This window comes from Sander vitreus, chromosome 2 (genome assembly GCF_031162955.1).
Source record: "Sander vitreus isolate 19-12246 chromosome 2, sanVit1, whole genome shotgun sequence".
In the NCBI taxonomy this organism is placed as follows: domain Eukaryota; kingdom Metazoa; phylum Chordata; class Actinopteri; order Perciformes; family Percidae; genus Sander; species Sander vitreus.
The window spans coordinates 33,527,330-33,548,381 of record NC_135856.1 but is presented as its reverse complement, the minus strand read 5'-3'; the positions used below and the strand labels follow the sequence as shown (position 1 = coordinate 33,548,381).

Genomic DNA, 21,052 nt, shown 5'->3' with positions numbered 1-21,052 from the left:
CACCAGCTGTCTATAGTGGGAAGTGAACGCTCCATAGTAGGCCACACAAGCAGCTGCAATGAACACATTCCCCACGACGTTGATGATCTCTTGCTCAAACAAGGCAACACTTTGTTCCCAGCGTACTTGCTCATCACCTAGGGCAGAAGTGAGCTTCCCTGCCCTGGCCAACCGAGCCTCTGTCAGAGCCATGGTGTTAACTTTAAGGATAGAGAGTGGTCAGAAAGAGAGAGAGGAAAGACTATTAGCAAGGTAAATGCTGACAGACATTTTTTTTCTTCAATTCCAATGGGTAATAATAAACTCCTTAAATACTGAAAGGGATAGCAGAAATATAAGTGTGAACTTTTTTGCAGATGTTCACACATTAATTCATATAATATATGCAGTGGGGCAGTTTAAAACTCAGGAAAAGTTTAAAGAGGTTACATATAAAGGGTACACCCCTTACCCAACTCCTCTTTTTCATTTATGCTGCTGTCAAACTTATCCTGTAGGACCTTGATCTGGTTCTCCACATCCTGAAGCTGTTGTTGCTTCTCCCTCAGGGTTGCCATAGTGGTATCCAGCTCCTCCTACAATGGTTGGAAGAGTGGAAGAAAGGAATGGAGGAAAATACCATTAATGAACCATTTTAGAGAATTTAGTCAATTTCTTTCTCTAATTATTTGGTCCAATGTATGCAGGGTAATTTTGAGTAAAAATAGAGAATGGATTGGTGTTTACTGGAAGAATGCTTTGATTGCAGTAGACTTGACAAAATAGGCATCATTATGATTTAAAGCAAGAGTATGTAAATCACATTCCATTAAATTGTAATTGCATGTATATTAAAAACCTGAATGCCTACTGCACTCTGCTGAGTGTTACTGACCTGTGCCTTGGCCAGTTTTTCTCTCTTGGGGCCAACTTCTTTGAGGACCCTGGAGTAAAGATCCATTGCTCTGACCCACATGCACATTGATTTGCAGGATTTAGATACCTTCTCTACCTAACAGCAAGAACAAAATAACGAATTACACCAAGAAGCAAATAGTGAAGCACACCGTGTTATATTTTACACAACCTACGTATCCAATGTCCATATTAGGGATCAAGAGATACTGGTTCTTCAAGGCCGATACCGATTATTAGTAGTTAATAAAACCAATAACCGATATTCGGAACCGATATGCATTAACAGTGAAAATTACATCTTTAATTTTAATTAACTTTATGGGTTATCAGGCAAATAAAACGCTGATACAGATAATCTGCAAACTGCCAAAAAAATGGCCAGGGCCGATAATCAATCTATCCCTAGTCCATATGACCATAATTATCGAACCACATTATCAAAACTTAAGCAGTTATTTTCCAGTTTCTATTTAACTCTCAAACTTACATAATATGTATGCATGTATGTATGTATGTATGTATGTATGTATGTATGTATGTATGTGTGCATGTATGTATGTGTGCATGTATGTATGTGTGTATGTATGTATGTATGTATGTATGTATGTAATGTATGTATGTATGTGCATGTATGTATGTGTGCATGTATGTATGTGCATGTATGTATGTATGTATGTATGTATGTATGTATGTGTGCATGTATGTATGTGTGCATGTATGTATGTGTGCATGTATGTATGTATGTATGTATGTATGTGTGCATGTATGTATGTGTGCATGTATGTATGTATGCATGTATGTATGTATGTATGTATGTATGTATGTATGTATGTATGTGTGCATGTATGTATGTGTGCATGTATGTATGTGTGTATGTATATGCATTATTTTATTTTGCAACATAACTATATATACTGTATTTTAGTTGCTTCTTATTCAAATGATCTTTTTATGCTATTGTCATTTTACTGGATTCTGTTTTTATTTTGCTGCTGTGAAGCACTTTGTAGGTATGTTTTGAAAGGTGCTATACAAATTTGTATTTATTTTATATTATCATTATTCAAAGCTGTTGTTCAAGTGTTTGAACTCCAATTTCACCACAGTCTGTTTACTCTGAGCCCTACTCCAAAAAATCTGACTGACATATCAGTGTTTGGCATGAAATCCAAACAAACCTTCTCAGGTATGAAATCAGGGTTGTTGATGTATTTTTGCAACTTCTGCAAGATCTGAGACTTGATATTGTCCTTGTCGTAGTCAGTCAGACGCTTGAGGAAATTGGCATCTCCCAGTAATTGCTTGGCATTGGGCCAGTCCGGTCTGTAGGAAGACAGGCATGTTAGTGGAGCTGTGAAAAAAAGGGCCTAAGACAATGCCTAATAATAATTAATATGTGTGCATGTGTGGCTTAATTCATATGGGGACAAAATATATCTGTTAAAAGAAATGATTGAAGCTGATTTTTTAGCTGAATCTAAGTCTGGCAGGTTGTTACACATGTTTAGTACATGGTGCAAGAGTTTTCAATTGCTAGCATTCACATAAGAATGAAATTCTACTTATAAATAATCAAGGGACATGCTAATGTAAATTACTGTCGGTCATCATACCATATATATATAATGTAGGGATTCCACTTTGACATCCAACAAATACAAATGACATTTAACAGAAAGACTCACATCACAACTTAGAAAAACAAACAACAGACGAGAGTCTAGTTTATCAAACGATATATCATACATACATGTAATTTGTCCTAGTGCTAAGTCAGTAAGAGTTCTACATAGTGCTAGTCTGTGGCGGGTGGTAGATAGTAAGAGTAGATAGGATATTGGGAAGGATTGGAGTTAGTGCAGCAATGCAGTAGATTAATAACTGATGACATTTAGGGATTGATGCATGCTGAGTCATGAGATGGTAAAGTAATCCCTCTGGATGCTGACTACAATTATGTGGGATTAAAAAATAGGCCCAAAATTTAAACATTTGGCAGAGTGCCTGCAAAACAACAGAGAGCATTGTGATTATAATGATGATCATCATTTTTGGAATTACTAAAATGATGGTGATAATAATTACACTGAAGATATTATAAATGCCAAGATGATGAAGGTGGCTACAGTGATGATTGTGATTATAATAATGACTCATCATGACCAATGGGATGAGATCAGGACGCATGATCAATCTTTGTTGGGACATTGGGTGAATACATTTTCCAATTTGGTATTCTTTCTTTTTTACAGTCACTTATCCTAGATTTCCATCAGTTTGGGATGGCATACCAGCATCCTCTTTTGATCCGACAGAATTAGACATTGTTTTCAGATGACCATTTATCATTGGTGTCAAATTAAATCAATTGTGCTGAACAACTAAAACACACATCATATAGAGAATGTCTGGTCTGTCCGCTTTATGAATTTATTATGAAAAAGCAATATCAAACGGCATCTGCCATCCCAAGTTTGTTCTATTTCCTTATAAAATAGAATGTAAGGCTGTGACATAATAACTGAGAAGGGAGTTTGTAACAATGGAATATAAGCTGGGGAGAGAGAGACTAATAAAACATATTTGAGGAAGAAAAGTCTTGTATTTTAGGGTGAGAGAGAAGCACACTGACTTGCAGCTGAGCAGGATGCAGACAGCCTCCATGACGGTCATGACCATGTCTGGGGGTTTGGTGAACACCTTGATCTCAGAGATGTCAGCCTTGTCAAGAGAATTAAGCGCCTGATTGGCACCCTCCAGGGCTGGCAGAGCCTCATCCAGGTCCCTCTGGGCATCAGCGGCTATCTCCTGGGTGTATTCAGCTTTGACCTTGGCCAAAGCCTCGTCCTCTGTCACTACTTTACGTACCTGTTGAAGGGATATTTCTGTATGATATACATACACATACACTCCAGCAATGAGAAGAACATTATTATGCTTTTTCAGTTCCTTTATAGGAAACAACAGACACACCTTTGAAAGCTCTATGTTAATACTACCTCGCACAGAAAGTCACGCATGCGCACACAGAAAGTCACGCATGTGCACACACACACACACACACACACACACACACACACACACACACACACACACACACACACACACACACACACACACACACACACACACACACACACACACACACACACACACACACACACACACACACACACACACACACACCTTGTCAGCGCTCTCCTGGTCTACAGCCAGTTTCTCCATGAGGGCATCAACATCAATGGATTTTTGTTTCAGCACTGGCTCCAGAGCGGACAGGTCCACTTTCATTGTATCCACAAGCACATTGGTCTCCAGCAGTTTGGTCAGACCATTCTTCACACGATCCCTGGCCTATACAGAAACATCCCCACACACAGGTATATTATGCATACAAAGCTTTTAGACATAATCACAAAACAAAGAAATTGTTCACAATTACTGCAAACCACTAGCCAGAGCAACTAGCTGCTACTTCCTCTAAGATTAGGGTTCATCATTAACACCACAGCCTTCAACTTATCACTTGTAGTGACATTTGTTGCATTTTGATGGTCAGACTTACAAGCACTAACTGCTGTCTCTTCTCGTCTAGCATGGACAGGTAGAGGTTGATGAGCTCCAGGTAGGAGGTAGGTGTGGTGTAGTATCGGCGTCTCAGCTCCGAGTAGAAGCGCTCAGCCATATCAGTAACACTCACATGTATCTCCACGCACATGGCTGAGAAGCTCTGCTTCAGCTCCTCGTTGCCAAAGTCCACATTTTGGAAAAAGGTCTCAGAGACAGAGAGCAGCGCCTCACGAGGCCACTGGGTACCCGGGGGTAAAGGGGAAAAGAGGAAGGAGTGAGATAATGGTAGCGAGCAATAACAAGAATATACAGTTTTTATTTTAGCTTTTGTTTATTTTTCACCGTGATTCGACAGAATATCAATAGAAAGCCATGCAAATGTACAAATACAATACTGAAGACATTCAATAAAGATGCCAATAACAAGCTGCCTCAACTGAGTTTAACAAAACAATAATTTAATAATAAAGGACATTAATGGAACAATATGGATAGAAAGTCATAAACTGAAAGACAGGTGAACAGAATGGTGGAGGGGGGAGAGAATAGTTGTAAAACAAGAAAAATGCAATATGAAGAAAGTAGGGTCTGAAAAATTATGTCAGAGTGGAAAAGAAATTACATTTTGGGTATAAATGCCATGGACCAGCAGCACGGCTGTAATGTAAGATAGATTGAAAGAAGAATGGCGCTGTAGACTGGTTTAAGACAAGGAGAGTGATAGATCCTATGTATGTATAGATGATTCCTATATCCTGCTGTGTGTACCATACAGAATGTGTATTTATATTATATGGTTTTCTATGTATGATAATTACATAATCATCTTACATTTCACAACCCAAAACCAAAATGAAGTAAGTATATATGACTAGATAAAAATTAGACCAATCTCAGCATACCTGCACAAACCAGTCAATGGTGCAGCAGTTAACCAGTGAAGGAAACATACGACAGCGGGACCTGAAGGAATCGCCCACAGGACTCATACACAGAACGATGTGCAGCTTCTCCCGTACACGAGAGATGAAATACTGGAACACCTGAGGGCAACACACACAGATACATATGCAGAGACTCCATAATATCTGGAGCTGGGGTCAGCTGGCAGATAACATTAAAGGCTGTTGTTTTCTTACAGCTTGCTTGGGGCCACGGACTTTAAATGACTGCTCTTGACCAGACTCTATGGCTATTTTTTCCCTTTGTGGGAGAAACTGTGTGTTGTTTTTAAAAAATTTTATGGAAGTTAGACATGAGAGCCAGCAAATGTAAAAACACTTCAAGCTTTCCTTTCTTCCAACGTCTATAACACTACTCAATAAGAAAACAGGTTTATCCTTATGTAGTTCATAAGCCATGAGGCACTGTTGCATTTAGTTGTACGCATAATGCACTATGGTTTTTAGGAATTATTTCCTCATTTATACAATGCCTATGTATTTATATATTTTACCTCACAAGGCATTTTTGTTGTATGTCATTTATTACTGTGTACCACTGTACTGTATTGTTGACTATGTGTTGTATTAAGTTGATTGCAGCTGTGTGTAGCACTATTGCCCAAGAAAAATTTCCCCTTGGGGACAATAAAGTTTCTTATCTTATCTACTTTTGGCTACTGTCAGCTTGTGATACTGATGATCTCTGGCTTTTATCTGAACATCGTAAACATCGGGTGTCTTGGATTGGTTTATTTATATCTCTCTGAAAGGACCCTTTGTGTTACTGTGCCAGGCCAAGAGAGAGTCTGGCACATAACCCATTGTTTTTCTAGTTTGCAGATATACAGTGCTACTTTTGTACTGCCAGAATGTATATATATATATTATTATTTTTAACAGTGTTTGTGTCGGTGTGTGTACCTCATCCCTGTTCTCCTCACTGATTCCTGCCTCTTTGGCTTTAGGACGGGTAGCAGCTAGTACTTGTTCCAGTTCATCTTTTTCAAAAAGGTTGGGCACCTCGCCAGAGTTCAGCATGTTGTTGATGTCTTCTAAAAACTCCTCCACTACAATCTACAACAGGAGAGTGGACACCTCTAAGGTTAAAAAAAAACAATCTGCAGGCATCCAAATGTTCATATTAGTCCATCCATCATACCTGAGTATCCGTAAAGAGGAACACCATATTCTTGCCCTCCACACCAGCCATCTTGTAGAGTCTCCTCAAGTCTTCATGGAAGCTGTCATAGTTGTAGCCTCGACTCAGTTCAATCTCGAAGCAGCGGTACCCACACATGTGGGACGCCAACCGAGTGAGTGACTGCTTGCCTGTACCTCCCACCCCCACTAGCAGGGCATTGCCTCTCTCCTGGCGAATCATACGGGAAATCCTACAGTAAAAGATAAGACAAATAGCATTGTCATTATTTTTTAAACAAAAACAGTAGGAAATGATGTGGTTATAAAGATATATACAGGTCACAGGCTCAATGTCATGTGAGCCACATATCCTTTGAGAGGGTCTTTGAGCAAGACCGTGTAGCCCTACCTACTGACTACACGCTTGTATTGTTAAAGAACAGATTTCTATGGAGTGATATGCAGTGATACAACAATACTGATCATTATATGTTTGTATAAGCTGAGTCTTGATGTACAAAAATAACTTAATCATCAATAATCAAAGCACATCCAAAAATGTTAGTCACCATCAGCAGCAACATACTGTATGTGTGACAAACACTACTTGAGCATATCACAGTGACTTTCTAGATATTCTTTTCTTATTGGTGTAACTCTCTTCTCACAGTTTGTACCACCTGCAGCTAAAATCTATTAACCACCAACTAAGAAGCCGCCTTACAAAAAATCTGGCAATTCAGTGGTGTAAGTTTGCGTGTACACACCTGGAGACATGCTCAATGGCGTCCTGGAAGAAAACCAGCTTTGTCTCTTTGGAGAAGGTCATGTTGTAATCATCGAGGTAATCTTGGAGAACAACCTTAATCTTATTCATGTCTGTCAGATCCTCATACAGACGATCTTCTTTCTCTGCACCCACCTACAGGGATTATTAGATGAAGAGCAATTGTAATAAACAAATGTTGTGAGGTATTTTGGTTTAAATCTAGAAATCAAAATGTTTTCTGAATTTGTCAAGCATTTTCAATAAGAAGAGAGAATCTGGCCTTGATGAAGTCTCCAAATATGATGGGCTGAGTCACAAAGTATGAGGGCTCCAAGGTAATGCCAAAATATCTGCCTGGTAGTAAGAGAGAGAGGGTCAAAGGAGGGGTATTACAAAGGTGCAAAATAAGTGGAAAATGGGTAGAGTGAACTTTAGCAAAGTGAGTTATCGGGACGGCCTTTGTGACCGAGTTCTTACTGGCCATCTCAGAGACGATGGTGTTGAAATAGGTCTTATCTTGGTTGTTGATGAGTCGGTCGTGGAACACTCGCTGACACTCATGGCAGAAGAGACGGAAGATCTGGTTCCTGTCTCTCACTTGACTTGGCTCACACTGCAGTATACCTAGACATCAAGAGAGGTCAACAAGAAGATGTACGGAAAGGAGAATTGTTCAGTTGTACTTATCTTAAAGTGCCCATATTACGAAAAAAACACTTTTTCTGGGATTTGGGGTGTTCTTTTGTGTCTCTGGTGCTTCCACACACATACAAACTTTGAAAAAAATCCATCCATGCTGTTTTGAGTGAGATACTGGTTTCTGAATGTGTCCTGCCTTCAGTCTCCGGGTGAGCTGTTCAAAATCGGCACGGCTTGTGACGTCACAAGCCGAAACGAGCTGGCTAACCGCAACCGTTAGCTCGTAGCGTTAGCATGCTAACGCTTGTGCTAACGCTAGCATGCTACCTCGTTCTCAATAGCAAAGCGCTGCTACAACACACACAAGTTCACCATAATCTACAAAAGAACTACTTCCATGTGCGCCCTCATTTAGAAGTCTCCCAGCTAATCCTGCCTCGTAACTGACCGAAGTTGTAGAAACAGCCTTTCTTTTACTGTCTATGGAGCTAGCTAGCTGACATGACCTACATCTGAGCTACTGCGCATGTGCGAGTGCAATCAAAGATAGTACAGAAGAAGAAGAAAAGAGGTCTCACTCTGTAGCTAAAACAGAGACCAGATGAAAAGAGGATCTGCAGCAGTGAGAGAGAGCTGTGCAGTGTGTTTTTTGAAAATTAAATCATGTAAACCTATTCAGGTACAACCTTAAAATACAATTATGAACCTGAAAATAAGCATAATATGGGCCCTTTAAGTAAATACATGCTGTACATAGGAGCAAAAGGATAAGAAAAAAAATGTAAGGCTAAAAACAGGGAGCTCATTAAAATATCTCCAAGAAAACAAAAGGAAGAAAACCAAGAAGAGCACAACAAAAAGGTAAGACACAGCTTGTGTCATGCCGCTTGAAAATGTGTTCTACTTTGTTTCAGCAGTTCAGTGTGGTTTGTTTATCTTTGTAACCATAGTAACGTAGTACCAGTGCATGTTGGGACACAGGAAGTAGGATTGCCATGTGGTAATCAGCTACAGGAATGCGTGAGCTCTACCAGTCGTCAGTTTCTGAGTCGATCACTTTTCTTTCTCCCTTTTTGCCAAGACAACGTCTGTAAGTATTTCTCATCGTGTAACATTACGTTACTGCATATTTTAATTTTGTAAGATTATTGAGACGGCTAAGAAGCTAATTAGTTCGTGCTTGGTTAAGTTAGCTTTATGTTTATTACTGCTGGTTGTTTTTACTAGCTTGATTGTGTTTATCATGTAGGCTACACTGCTATGTTAGCTAAACGGTGCTATTTACACTGTTGCTGTGTATTTGGGTTTGATTAATAATATAGACATCTCATTGTACTGTATTGCAGTTTCACAAAATTCCCAGTAAACTTCATGGAAATTAATCAGCTGTGTTCTGGAGTTTCTTGGGAGTGTTTAAGCTGAATGGAAAATAGCCCATGACAGTGAAAAGACGGCAACACAGCTAACGAGGGACACAAGGATTGCCATCCTACGGAGCAACTCAATACCAAGAGATAAGCGGCTAACGCTACAGCTTCCTGTCAGCTACGCACTAGCTTCCTTCTCCTGATATTGAAAACGCGGTGAGTCACAATGTCACAACGTAGCAACAGTAAAAAAGGAAATGGAGATAACCAGTCTGAGACTGTGCGCTCAAGAAGCAGTCGCTCATCTGGTACATCGTCCAGATCGAAGATTAGCATGGCCGTCACCATGGCAAAGGCAAAAGCTGAAGCGGCGCAAGCTAGAGCAGCACATGCGCAAAAGGAAATTGAACTTAAAGTGGAGCAGGCACGAGTTCAAGCTAATCTTGATGCATTAAACGATGAAAAAGAAAAGGATGCTGCCATAGCAGAGGCAAATGCTCTTGTGGCTGGTTTACAATATATGGGCTTTGAAGTATGCAGTGAGGTTAACAGCCCGGTCCTCCAATCGGTCAAAGACCAGCGCGTATGCAGCAAGGGTCTATTTGTCGGAAGAGGGGGTGACTATGCTTCGCCAACGCTTCATCCTCCACACCCTCAACCAATCAATGTTATCCCTTCAACAACCCACCCACTTAATGCAAGTCAAACCCAAGCTGCTGCTTCGGCTGACATTATGCCACACCAAGTTCCTCAGGCCCCTCAGACCAGTGGGGCACCGCCACAACAAAGCTTCAATCAGCCTCTCAACTCCTCTCCAGCTCCTCAGCTTGGTGGGAATCGTCTGCAACAGAACTTCAAACAGGATTCTTCATCTCCTGCTCACCCGCCTGCTCAAAGGACGCCTTATGGAGCTAGCTATGACCATTCTACATCCACTGGAGACCTCACCAAATACCTTGCTCGCAGCCGCCTGGTGACGTCAGGCCTCACCGCATATGATGACCAGCCAATGAACTATTGGGCCTGGAAAACATCGTTCCTGAACGAACTAACCACCTCACCAAGTATCTGCGAATAGAGTCAGCAGAACAAGTAAGAAGAATAAAAACAGTTAACATTAAGGATCAAGCAACTGGACTGCACTTGGCATGGGGGTGCCTCGATGAAATATATGGCTCGCCAGAAGCCGTCGAACAGGCTCTGTTCAACAAACTAGAAAACTTTCCAAAAGTCACAACAAAAGATCCACAGAGATTCAGGGATCTAGCCGACCTGTTGTCAGAGCTACAAGCCGCCAAAGAAGACGGCTACCTTGCAGGCTTGTCGTACATGGATACCTCCAGAGGAATTAAGCCTATCATCGAGAAACTCCCATACAACATACAAGAGAAGTGGCTTTACTTTGGTACAAGATACAAAAAGGAACATTTTGTTAGCTTCCCACCTTTCTCCGTGTTGGTAAACTTCATCGCCACGGAGGCAAGGGCTCACCCTGACTCAAGCTTTAACCTCTTCATGCAAGCTCCAGCAGAGAGAAAGAGTAAGTGGGAGAGGCCTACAAAGACATCCATATATGTTCACAAGACGCAGGTCTCAGGAACTGCTAAGGCAGAGTGTAGAGAAAGTATGGAACGAATTGATCCAAATAAAACATTGTCCTCTGCATAAAAAGCCCCACCCTCTGAGGAAATGCAGAGGCTTCCGTGAGAAGAGCATAAATGATCGCAAACAGCTTTTAAAAGAGCATTACATCTGCTTTCACTGTTGCTCCTCCACAGAGCATCTTGCAAAGAACTGCACCGCTGAGCTCAAATGTACAGAGTGTGAGAGCACTGCTCATGTAACAGCGCTTCACCCCTACTCACCTACCTGGAAATCTAAGTCGTCCCCTTCCACTTCAGAGGACGGCGGGGAGGAGGACAGAGCAGACATCCAGGAGGTCAAGTCGACTCTCTCAAGAGAGAGTCAGGAAGCTTTGAGGAAGCGCATCTCGTCAGAGAGGAGTGGAAGCGGATTCAGGGCCTAGCAGACATGTTTTGGAACAGGTGGAAACATGAATACCTCAAAACATTGCAGCTTCGGCACAAGTGGCAAGAAAAAAGGCCAAACCTCCAAAAAGGAGATATAGTTCTCCTAAAAGACAATCAGGCAAAGAGAAATCAATGGCCTAAGGGCATCATCGCAAAAACCTTTCCAGGAGAAGATGGATTGGTCCGGAAGGTTCAAGTGGAAGTCGTCAAGGATGGAACCAGAAAGACTTTTTCTCGGCCCATTACAGAAGTGGTTCTGCTTCTCTCTCCAAAGACTGATTCTGTTAATTAATGTGGGCCCAAGCGGGGAGTGTCATGCCGCTTGAAAATGTGTTCTACTTTGTTTCAGCAGTTCAGTGTGGTTTGTTTATCTTTGTAACCATAGTAACGTAGTACCAGTGCATGCTGGGAAACAGGAAGTAAGATTGCCATGTGGTAATCAGCTACAGGAATGCGTGAGCTCTATCAGTCGTCAGTTTCTGAGTCGATCGCTTTTCTTTTTCCCTTTTTGCCAAGGCAACGTCTGTAAGTATTTCCATGACAGCTTGATTGGATAACAATTTCCAACGCAGTGGAAAACATTGTAGAGACGCAAGATACGTAAAATTAAAAATAAAATAAAAATAAAATGAAGAGCTTAAGTGGCTTGGTGGGAAATCCTATATTGTCTGTAAGTATCTCCGAAAAATATTTCTTCTGCTCACTTTTAGCAGCTGCTTTACTTACTCGTTATGAAGCCATATGAAGACAACTGCGAAGGATACGTTTAAAGTAAAACAAAACAGAAAAAGACATTGTGTAGAGAGAGGCCATGTGATGTCAGTGATATAAGAAAATGGGAAGAGCGGGTGTCAGTTTATTACCCCTCACCAACAGTATGTACTGCTAAGGGGAACTGTGTGTTTGAGTAATGCACTCTAGCTATATGGAACAAGTGGTATACAGAAAACCCTTGTAGAAGTCACTTCAGCTCATCTTCATGCTATAATGATGCCTGCTGGGTAAAGGAAGAGAGGGGGGGAGGGAGAGAGGGAAGGAGGCAGAGAGGGTGATGGTGCAGACAATCTGGGAGCATGAGGCTGAGACAGAGCCCATAAATGTTGGTAATGTGGCTTGAAGAGATAAATCACAGCTGTGCCCCAAGCTGTGGAGGTACAACGATTTAGACATTCTCTGTGTCTGTAAGTCTCTTTCAGCAAAGCTATAGTTTAGTTTGTGCTGTTGAGGAAAAGAGAGAGAGAGTACATGCTGTATGCCTGAACATTAAAATGCATATTTAGTGATCAAATCCCCAGTGATTGGAAATACAAGTTTCAACCAAAAACCAACACACTGCTCCAAGTCAAATTCCGAGGGGCCTTTCAAAAGGCAGAACAATTGGACATATCTGGATACAAGATACTACCTGTACATCTCAGCCTGTGTTTCAGTGGTATGCATTACCGTTATTCTTTCTCACTCTTATTTGTGTTTCTGTTTCTGAAACTCAACAAAATAGAAATCTGGCTGCTGGCTAGCCAAGTGGAACTGGAAAGCTGCATAAGAGATGTCAATTCTGCAAAAAGGCATCCACAACTGCCCAGCCCCTGAACTGGGCTCTGGGCTGTTTGTCATTAGCAGTTGTGACAGCGGCAGCTGCTCTTTGTGGAGCCATGGGTGTCCAATGAGCTGATCTGAATGTGTGCTTGTCTTTCACAGCATGTGTCTCACCTTGGACGCACTTGGAGAGGTCCCGGAGATTGAAGACATAGTGGGACTTAGCGGGAGTGGGCAGCAGATCTACACTCAAGCGGTTGTAAATCTCCACAGATGCATCCACAATCTGATCGGCACTATCCTTCACCTCCTGGGAAAACTCACTAAAGAAACCGCCCAGGATGGCCTGAAGGAAGGTTAGGAGGGAAAAGAGATAATAACAAGCATTTACAGAAGGAAGTAAGTGTGATTAGCAGTGGGGAGTGGGGTGAGATGGAGAAATGAGAGAGAGTGAGAGAGCAAGAGTCAGATATCATAGAGATAAGTGCATGAACATTATACATTCTGGCCTCATAATATTGTTCCTAAACCAGTAAGAACAAAATCATTTATTTATTACGATTGTGACGTCTTTTTCAACATTAAATGTAGCCACATTCTTTGAGTGTGTCTGTCTATGTGTGTCTCCTCACTTTGAAGATCTGCTTGAGGCTTTGATCTGAGGGTGTGGGAAGACACAGCATGCTGAAGTGGCGGATGAATCGGGGGGTCACCGGATTGCGCCCCCCTCCCGGAGGAGCACACGCTGCGACAATGGTCATTTCCTGGAGGAGAGGTAGAAAGGAGAAGGAGTGGAGGAGAGGTTTGCCAAAATGTAAAATAGAGAAAAGATAAACATGTCGCCCATCAGAAACTTCATCAGATGTCTACATCAGGTACACACATTTCATTTAAACACAATACAATTCCACCCCTAAGCAAATCTGATGTGTTACCAGTATTTATACTGCTCTGCAGTCTGACATTCTAGCATCTGAAAAGCTGTAGATAGTTATGACTATATTAGCATTTCTTTAGATAAAAAAATCCATAAGGCCAATATGTATGTCAAACACACATAGACACACAAGATGAATGGGTTTCTTATATAAATGGACTAACCTTATTAAAAGTCCAAATGAAATGATGTTGATGCTGACTGTGCAAAAACAACAAACACCTTGTTGCCAAAATGTGTAAATGTTAAACATGCTCGATCTAAAACAATTGTTCTAACTGAATACTGAAAGGCATGTTTACTGGGCTGTTTGTAGATTTATAAAATGGACAGCCACATAAGTCACTCAAACAGCCATCTGCTGAACTCCAAGATATATGCACATACATAATCATAGCTGTCAAATGTGTCGTTACAATGTAGCTCATTTTATTTGTATACATTTATACCTGAATCTCCTTCCAGAAGAACTTGTTTCTGTCATAGAAGCCAGAAAAGTCCTGGAACTGGCGCAGGAGTTCTATAGGGGGCTGAGAGCCATAACTGTCGAGTTTAGGCATATTCAGGTCATCAACAAAGACCACTAACTTCTTGTTACCAGGAGCACCTACAGGAAGGGGAAATGAAAAGGATAAGGAGAGAAGGAGAAAAAGGTTAACGGATGTACAGATGCGTACAAAGGATGATACTGTTTGTATGATATCAAAAGCGTGTGAGCCAATACCCATAATGTTTTTTCTCTTTTTCTCCAGTTTGGACTCAATGATCTCCTGCGTGCGGGCGGAGGTGGTCTGAGCCGAGAAGTTGATGTAGACAGGGACATATCCTGCTTTTTCCTGGATACTGTTAAGTAGGCCCCGAGCCACCACCGACTGTCAGGGACAGACACATTCAAACACTTTTAAAACACTGACAACTTGAATTTTTTCCTTCTTTCTTCCAAACTTGAGGATTAATTGTTAAGCAAGACAAAACAGCCCTATCGTAGAAAAACTCAGCACCAAAGCTAAACAGTCAATCATTTTGGGGGTATTTCATATGGATCTTGTAATGATCTCTACAACCACTGTAGTTCTTGCATTTTAAAGTGTACCTGAATAGGTGCAGTATTTATAGGTTTGGTTGTATTAATGATTTTTGTGTGTAGTCTTAGTCTTCATTTAGTCATGATCTCTAGCTATCCCTTCTACAAATGTAATCAGGAAGGTGGGTGTAGACTACCAAGTGCTATCTACAGTACACATTGACTAACAAGACAAGATCTAAACTAAAGCAAAGAGCCAAATATTAAGAGCACACAAACATTGTATTTACAGTATCTTCCCAGTTAATAATTTTAATAAGCTTAATGAGCTTCATGTACATTACTTGCTCATAACTCCAACACGTCTCCTACCACAATACAACTGGAGGTCACACTGTATTTAAAGTACAGTATGTCAGTGTTGCTACCATTTTCACTGTATCCATGAATCCTTACCTTCCCCACTCCAGTGCTGCCAGTAAAGAGTACAGAACGTCGCACAGATAGCAGTTTCTCCATCAGGTAGCCGTAGCGGACAGTGTCTGTGGTGGGGACCAGCATCTCAAAAAAGGGCTGCTCACTGTTGTATGTAAATGAAGGGATTATCTTCTCCCAAGACTCCAGACGCTTGTGGTTAAAGGGTATGAAAGAACTCCACAAGGTACCATCCCTCGGGAGCTGCATGGCACACATTAATTTATATTAACATAAAATACACACAGAAATTAGGCAAATAAAGTGTAATGACTGTTTACAAAAAGTGCCTTCGTAAGACAGTATGCAATTAGCTTTAAAACCTCCTCAGAAATCAGGCAATAAAGAAACACATTTGACTTGATTGATTTGTTATGTGGAACTTTGGAAGTTTTCCCAGCGGCACGTGAATTAGTATTTGTCAGCCATGTTTGTTTTCCTGAATCCTGCTGTTAGTAGTGTGTGTGCATGTGCCCATGTGTTTGTTTTCTCTCAAACTGCACAGCTGGGAGCTGGCTACACTGGCTTTATCTCATGGTAAACACACAAAAAGGTACACAAAACAGTTCTCTGAGCTAAATAATATTAAAATGCCTAAATACACATTTATTTAAAATAAAAAAAAACATCAGCTCCTAAACAAATGTGGAAGCATGTCGGATGTTCCTGAGTATACTCTAAAGCCTTCATAAACTGGGCCTGGCAAACTCGATTCCTGTTAAGGATTCGGGTTATTCTGAGTCACTCACTAAACTGATTTCTGATCCGGGTTGTGCGAGTGACTTGAGTCAATATTGCTAAATCGCCAAGGAAACTCAGTCCAAGCCCACTGTCTCTAACCACTAATGTAGTAGGAAGTTCCGTGGATTCACTCGGTGCAGACTTACTATTTCAGATCTGATATATACTTTTTTTTTTTTTTTAATCGATCAACCTAATTTTGATATGCTACATCTATACACCAAACCTATAAGCATGTTATTTCAGAAGTAAAAGAATGGCTTTTGTTGGTCTGCTCGACCTAATTGCATTTTAATATACATTTATACACCAAACCTACAGTAGGCCTAGGCTACGTGCAGAACATTGTATGTTGTTTCAGAAGTGAAAGAATGGGTTTTGTTGTGGATTTCCTTTTCACCCTGACTCGAGGAGAGACTTCACTCGCTCTACAGATCCACTCATGACAACGTAGCCGGCCGATTCGCGCGACTGACTGACTCACTCGAGGACTCATGAGTCATGATGACTCATGAGTCCTCGAGTGAGTCAGTCCCGTGGTCTGAGAGCTTGCAATGTTTCCGGCTCGGAGTCTGCGGGTCGGGAAGTTCCTATAACCTGTCTTGGACTGTCTCCCTGCTCACTCAGTCGCTTGAGTTGAGTTGTGGTTGCCTACGAAATTGTAAGTTATAAAACTTTTGGCAGCTAGGACTAGCAGTAGCTAATGTTGCAAGAGGTTTGTGTGTGGCGCTGTTATCATTTTAGATTGAATTGTAGTAGGACTCAAATGATCCGAGTTAATGATACTAGAGACTCGCGACTCGTGAGTTAATTTAAAGACACGGGTGAAAGATCAGAGTGAGTCACGACTCAAACAGGTTTATCATAAACCTTTCCCTTCCATGCTCACTCCACCTTGAGGTAAGTGAGTCCTGTTCTGCCCTACTGTGTTCTGCCTTTGTCATTAAGGAATTCCCTCAATCACCTGCCACTGCTGCCAGCCAAGACAAACCTCTCAAACAATCAACTTTCCATTTGCTGTTAGGCGGACGGACTCAAAGCCCCCCAGCATCTACCTTCCCCCATTGTCTAACGACCAACTCATAATTCTTTAAAGTTGGCATGGTAGAATAATGATATGCATCACTGCAATTTTATAACCCTGGCACAAAGCTCAACTTTTTATTATTTTTCCAATATGTATAACCCACTATAAGTATTACAGTATTACAAAAATGTACGATATGGATGCTCTTTCTTGATGTCTTCTTTTCACATGAGTGAGTGATATCATAGGGAATAAACCTTTTTTGGACTAGCTATACTCAAGTGAGATACATTCAGTGCCAAAAATACTTTGATGTAATATAATAGCAGCTAACCTTCAGGCCTTTTCACATATTTCATGCTAATGTCTGCAAACGCGTTGGATTTGACTCTGTAATACAGATGAGGGGGAAAAGAATGCCTTGAGTGGCAGAGTTTTAACTGCAGCACTGGGACAAGACAAAGTTGTGACTTGTCTGTCTTTATGCATGTCGCTGTGTTATGAACATATCATATGCAGTGTCTGCAAATGTTACAATATAGTATAGTGATAAAGCCCTCTATACTGTCCATCTATCTCGGTATGTATGAGTGGGTGTGGGTGTGTGCACAGGTATATACCGTAGCATTGCTGTTGCCTTCAAACTGCTGTTTGATGAAGTTGTCAAAAGCATCCCAGTGAGAACTGATCAGGTTTCCGCCGACTGCCCACAGGTAGCAAAATATGAAGGTCTGACATAATACACTGTTAAGAAGTTTGGAATCCTGACACCAACACATAAACAGAAAAAGGGAAGAAGGTTAGTTAGTAAGTTATGGCATGGTTCAAAATTAAGTACACACACCTATATTGACTGTATGCAGTTGTGGTGTCCAACCATCTACAAGGTATTGGTGACATTTGAGGTCCTGCCTCTGTCATCTGACCTTGCCCACAACACTGAATGTTTTTAATTATAGTGCTGAGTTATTGTGCAAAAATGTCCTTATTTGCATTAATAGACCGGTCCTGGTGTGGCACAATAGACAGAACTGAAATAGACTAAAGTGACAGTTACAGTTTGTGTTTAATGTACCATTTGAAGGTCTGGCCCTCCTTCGCCCAGCAGCAGAGCCTCCAGCAGGGAGCACAGAGTGGTGACTTTACTGATGTCAACCTGTCGCATCGCCTGGGTACAATGCTTCAACACAAACTGAAGACCCTTCTCCACATACTGCTCAAACAGCTCCAGCAGGTATGTCCGCACTGGGTCTGGGAGCTAGAGAGAGATCATGGAGTGAACAGAGGCAGGAGTGTAAGGTTATGAAGTCATCTTTAAGATACGTTTATCATCAATTCAACCTAGTTAGTTTGATACAGATACAGTTGAATAGTTTTGACATTTTTTTACAAAATTGTTTATTTATTTTCTTGCCAAGAGTTAGATGTGAAGATTGAAATCACTTTCATATCTGTCCGCTAAATACAAAGCTGAAGCCTGGGATAGTTAGCTTAGCTTAGGATAAATGACTGAAGGCAAGGGGGTCACATCTAGCCTGACTCTGTGTAAAGGTAAAAAAACAAATCCACCTTCCAGCATTTCTAAAGCTCACTGGCCTCTTTTTTATCTTCGAACAGTAAGAAAGAGAAAGGCTAGCTGTTTTCAGTCTAGAGTGGTATTGATTTTCAAATTTATTAAAGGGAATAAGCTCATTTCCTAAAGTGTTGAACTATTTCTTGAACAGGTACACAAGCTACTAATTTGAACGAGAGTGTTAGACAAAATTTAAAATGTAAAGTATGGACAATGCTCTCCCTGTCCCCAAGAGACATAAAGAGACAGACTCTCTCAGCTAAAATAGCTAAGTGAAAATAAAAAAAAACTAATTAAACACTTGAATAAACTCTAACTCCAGCAACTACAAATTAGTTGAAAGTGTAATCAAAATTTTCCCAAACGAAGCAGAATGCAACACTGAAACTAAGGAAATAAATCCCAAAAATAATGTTGCTTGGTACAAAACGGATTGAAGCATCTGAATGGGGAGATGGAAATACTCAAAGGTGGGAGAGAAATGTGGAGAGAAACGAGGAGAAGGCACAAAGACAAAAAAAGGCACACAAAAAACAACAAATGACAGATTTTTAGATAAATACAACAAACTTGTCAATTAGACATTGAAACAGAGAGATCTACAACAAGAGAGAGAGAGAGTTCAAAATTAAGGAGAGCGATGACCCACTTACTGCATTGTTAAGTAACCTTAAAAGGCTATAAGGGCTAATGTTGCAAGCTATAAACAAATACATTGATGTGATGTGCTGTCATCAACATTTATGCTAATGCTTAAGTTATTCTGCTAATAATGCCTGAAAAGGCACATTACCATTCATTCATTCATTCGGTGCACAAACACTCAGGAACACACAGTCACAGTTCCACAAAAAGAATATAAGATTACATTAGATCCTGAGCACGCTGTTGGCCACTTTTAAAGGCATTTTGCAATCAAATACTGTTATAACAGGTCTGGGAATGACAGAGACACAGTATGTACCTTCGCTCCTAGACCACTGCTCCATGTCTGGACATAGGGCATCCACTTGAGCTCATCTGGGTCAATATATACCATCCCACAGCGACTGACTGTAGCTGGAGATGCAACAGCCAAGTCCTGGACCTGAAAACCACAGTTGATGAAATAGACTAATATAAATCAGTTGATCTAGGAGCACAAAACACTGTAGAACCATGTCATTATTCACTAAAGCAGAGAGCATCACATTGTTATTCTAGATTGAGCCGTTTACCCAGGTCCGACCTGTCTTCAACATATGAGTTTGAAAACTGCTTATTGACTAGACAAAATGTTCAGCTCTAACCTCAAACAGCATATGTATGGATGGAGTAAGCTTGATTCGCTCGCTGTTAGCCATACAGAGCATCTTGTTGTCATCCAGCACTGTGTTCATGTTCTCAATCCACAGGGCGTCAACTGGCCCATCGCAGATCACCCACTTGTGGTCATCTGTGGTGTCGCTGACTGCATCACGGACACTCAGCGCCATCAGTCCGTCACGCCACTCCAGTGTTAGTGTGTTAACCTGAGGGGTTGAGCATAATAATGAATGTAGAGAGAGAAGTGAAAAAACGGTTGTGTAATTAGTTCTCTTGTCTGCAGTACCTCTCCATATAGCTCTCCCATTGTGACAGATTTTGGGTTGAGAATATAAGTCCTGACATGTTGATAGAAGGGGTTGTTAGCCTTGTGCTCCGTGCCTTGAAGGGTCTCCAGTGTGTCTGCCAGGATGCTGTACACAGTGGTCTTACCTCCACCAGTAGGCCCTACCAACATGACACCATGACGCACTAACATGGTTTCATATAGCTGGATCACCTGGTCGTAATAAAAGAAGTGTATGGAGAGGAATGAGGGCATGTTTTGAGGAGGAACCTGTTTTACAAAACAAACTAAATACATACAAGTGTACTACTATAGCAAAGTGAAACAAACAACGCATCTGAATTGACCTGCATTATATTTCCGCGCCTTGTTGTATTTTTATAATTTGTGTGAACCAACCCTTTAAAAGATAAGGCTGGCAATATTGTATAATCTTTATTATGGTTAATTAATCTGATGAAAATACAAAAACAATGGAGTGATCCTATTAACAGCTATTGCCTGTGTGGCTAAAGCTTGACATAGCTTATTCCCTGGTGCCATAGACTTCCAGTGTTGTCAAAGAACTATTATAAAACATAAATGAAAAGGTACATAAACTACAATATATAGTGCTTTTATCCATAGTGCTTTGTAATTTGTCTCGCATGTCTCCATTTACACACTCACACCAATGGTGGCAAGCTACTATGCACTGGCCTAACCATTGGCAGCAGAAGGAGCCAAGGATCGAACCACTAATCCTTTGGTTAGTGGAGGACCTGCTGTGCCTACTGGTGGAATGTGACTTTTC

The 21,052-nt window shown here is 41.0% G+C and overlaps 1 protein-coding gene across 1 annotated transcript in view; it reads right to left on the bottom strand.

The window, feature by feature from the left end:
- Positions 1-21,052, bottom strand: part of dnah6 (dynein, axonemal, heavy chain 6) — a 69,241-nt gene that overhangs the window by 19,818 nt on the left and 28,371 nt on the right. Inside the window, exons 37-59 of the mRNA XM_078266663.1 lie at positions 20,260-20,472; positions 19,958-20,179; positions 19,633-19,755; positions 18,171-18,353; positions 17,716-17,859; positions 15,310-15,531; positions 14,554-14,701; positions 14,279-14,436; positions 13,525-13,656; positions 13,067-13,238; positions 7,798-7,944; positions 7,601-7,674; positions 7,319-7,473; positions 6,571-6,802; positions 6,333-6,485; positions 5,370-5,510; positions 4,463-4,705; positions 4,084-4,251; positions 3,530-3,765; positions 2,076-2,220; positions 875-991; positions 452-575; positions 4-200 (exon numbers count right to left, since the gene is read on the bottom strand). Of these exons, the coding sequence (XP_078122789.1) occupies positions 4-200; positions 452-575; positions 875-991; positions 2,076-2,220; positions 3,530-3,765; positions 4,084-4,251; positions 4,463-4,705; positions 5,370-5,510; positions 6,333-6,485; positions 6,571-6,802; positions 7,319-7,473; positions 7,601-7,674; positions 7,798-7,944; positions 13,067-13,238; positions 13,525-13,656; positions 14,279-14,436; positions 14,554-14,701; positions 15,310-15,531; positions 17,716-17,859; positions 18,171-18,353; positions 19,633-19,755; positions 19,958-20,179; positions 20,260-20,472 (3,849 nt within the window). The remainder of the gene's footprint in view (positions 1-3; positions 201-451; positions 576-874; positions 992-2,075; positions 2,221-3,529; positions 3,766-4,083; positions 4,252-4,462; positions 4,706-5,369; positions 5,511-6,332; positions 6,486-6,570; positions 6,803-7,318; positions 7,474-7,600; positions 7,675-7,797; positions 7,945-13,066; positions 13,239-13,524; positions 13,657-14,278; positions 14,437-14,553; positions 14,702-15,309; positions 15,532-17,715; positions 17,860-18,170; positions 18,354-19,632; positions 19,756-19,957; positions 20,180-20,259; positions 20,473-21,052) is intronic.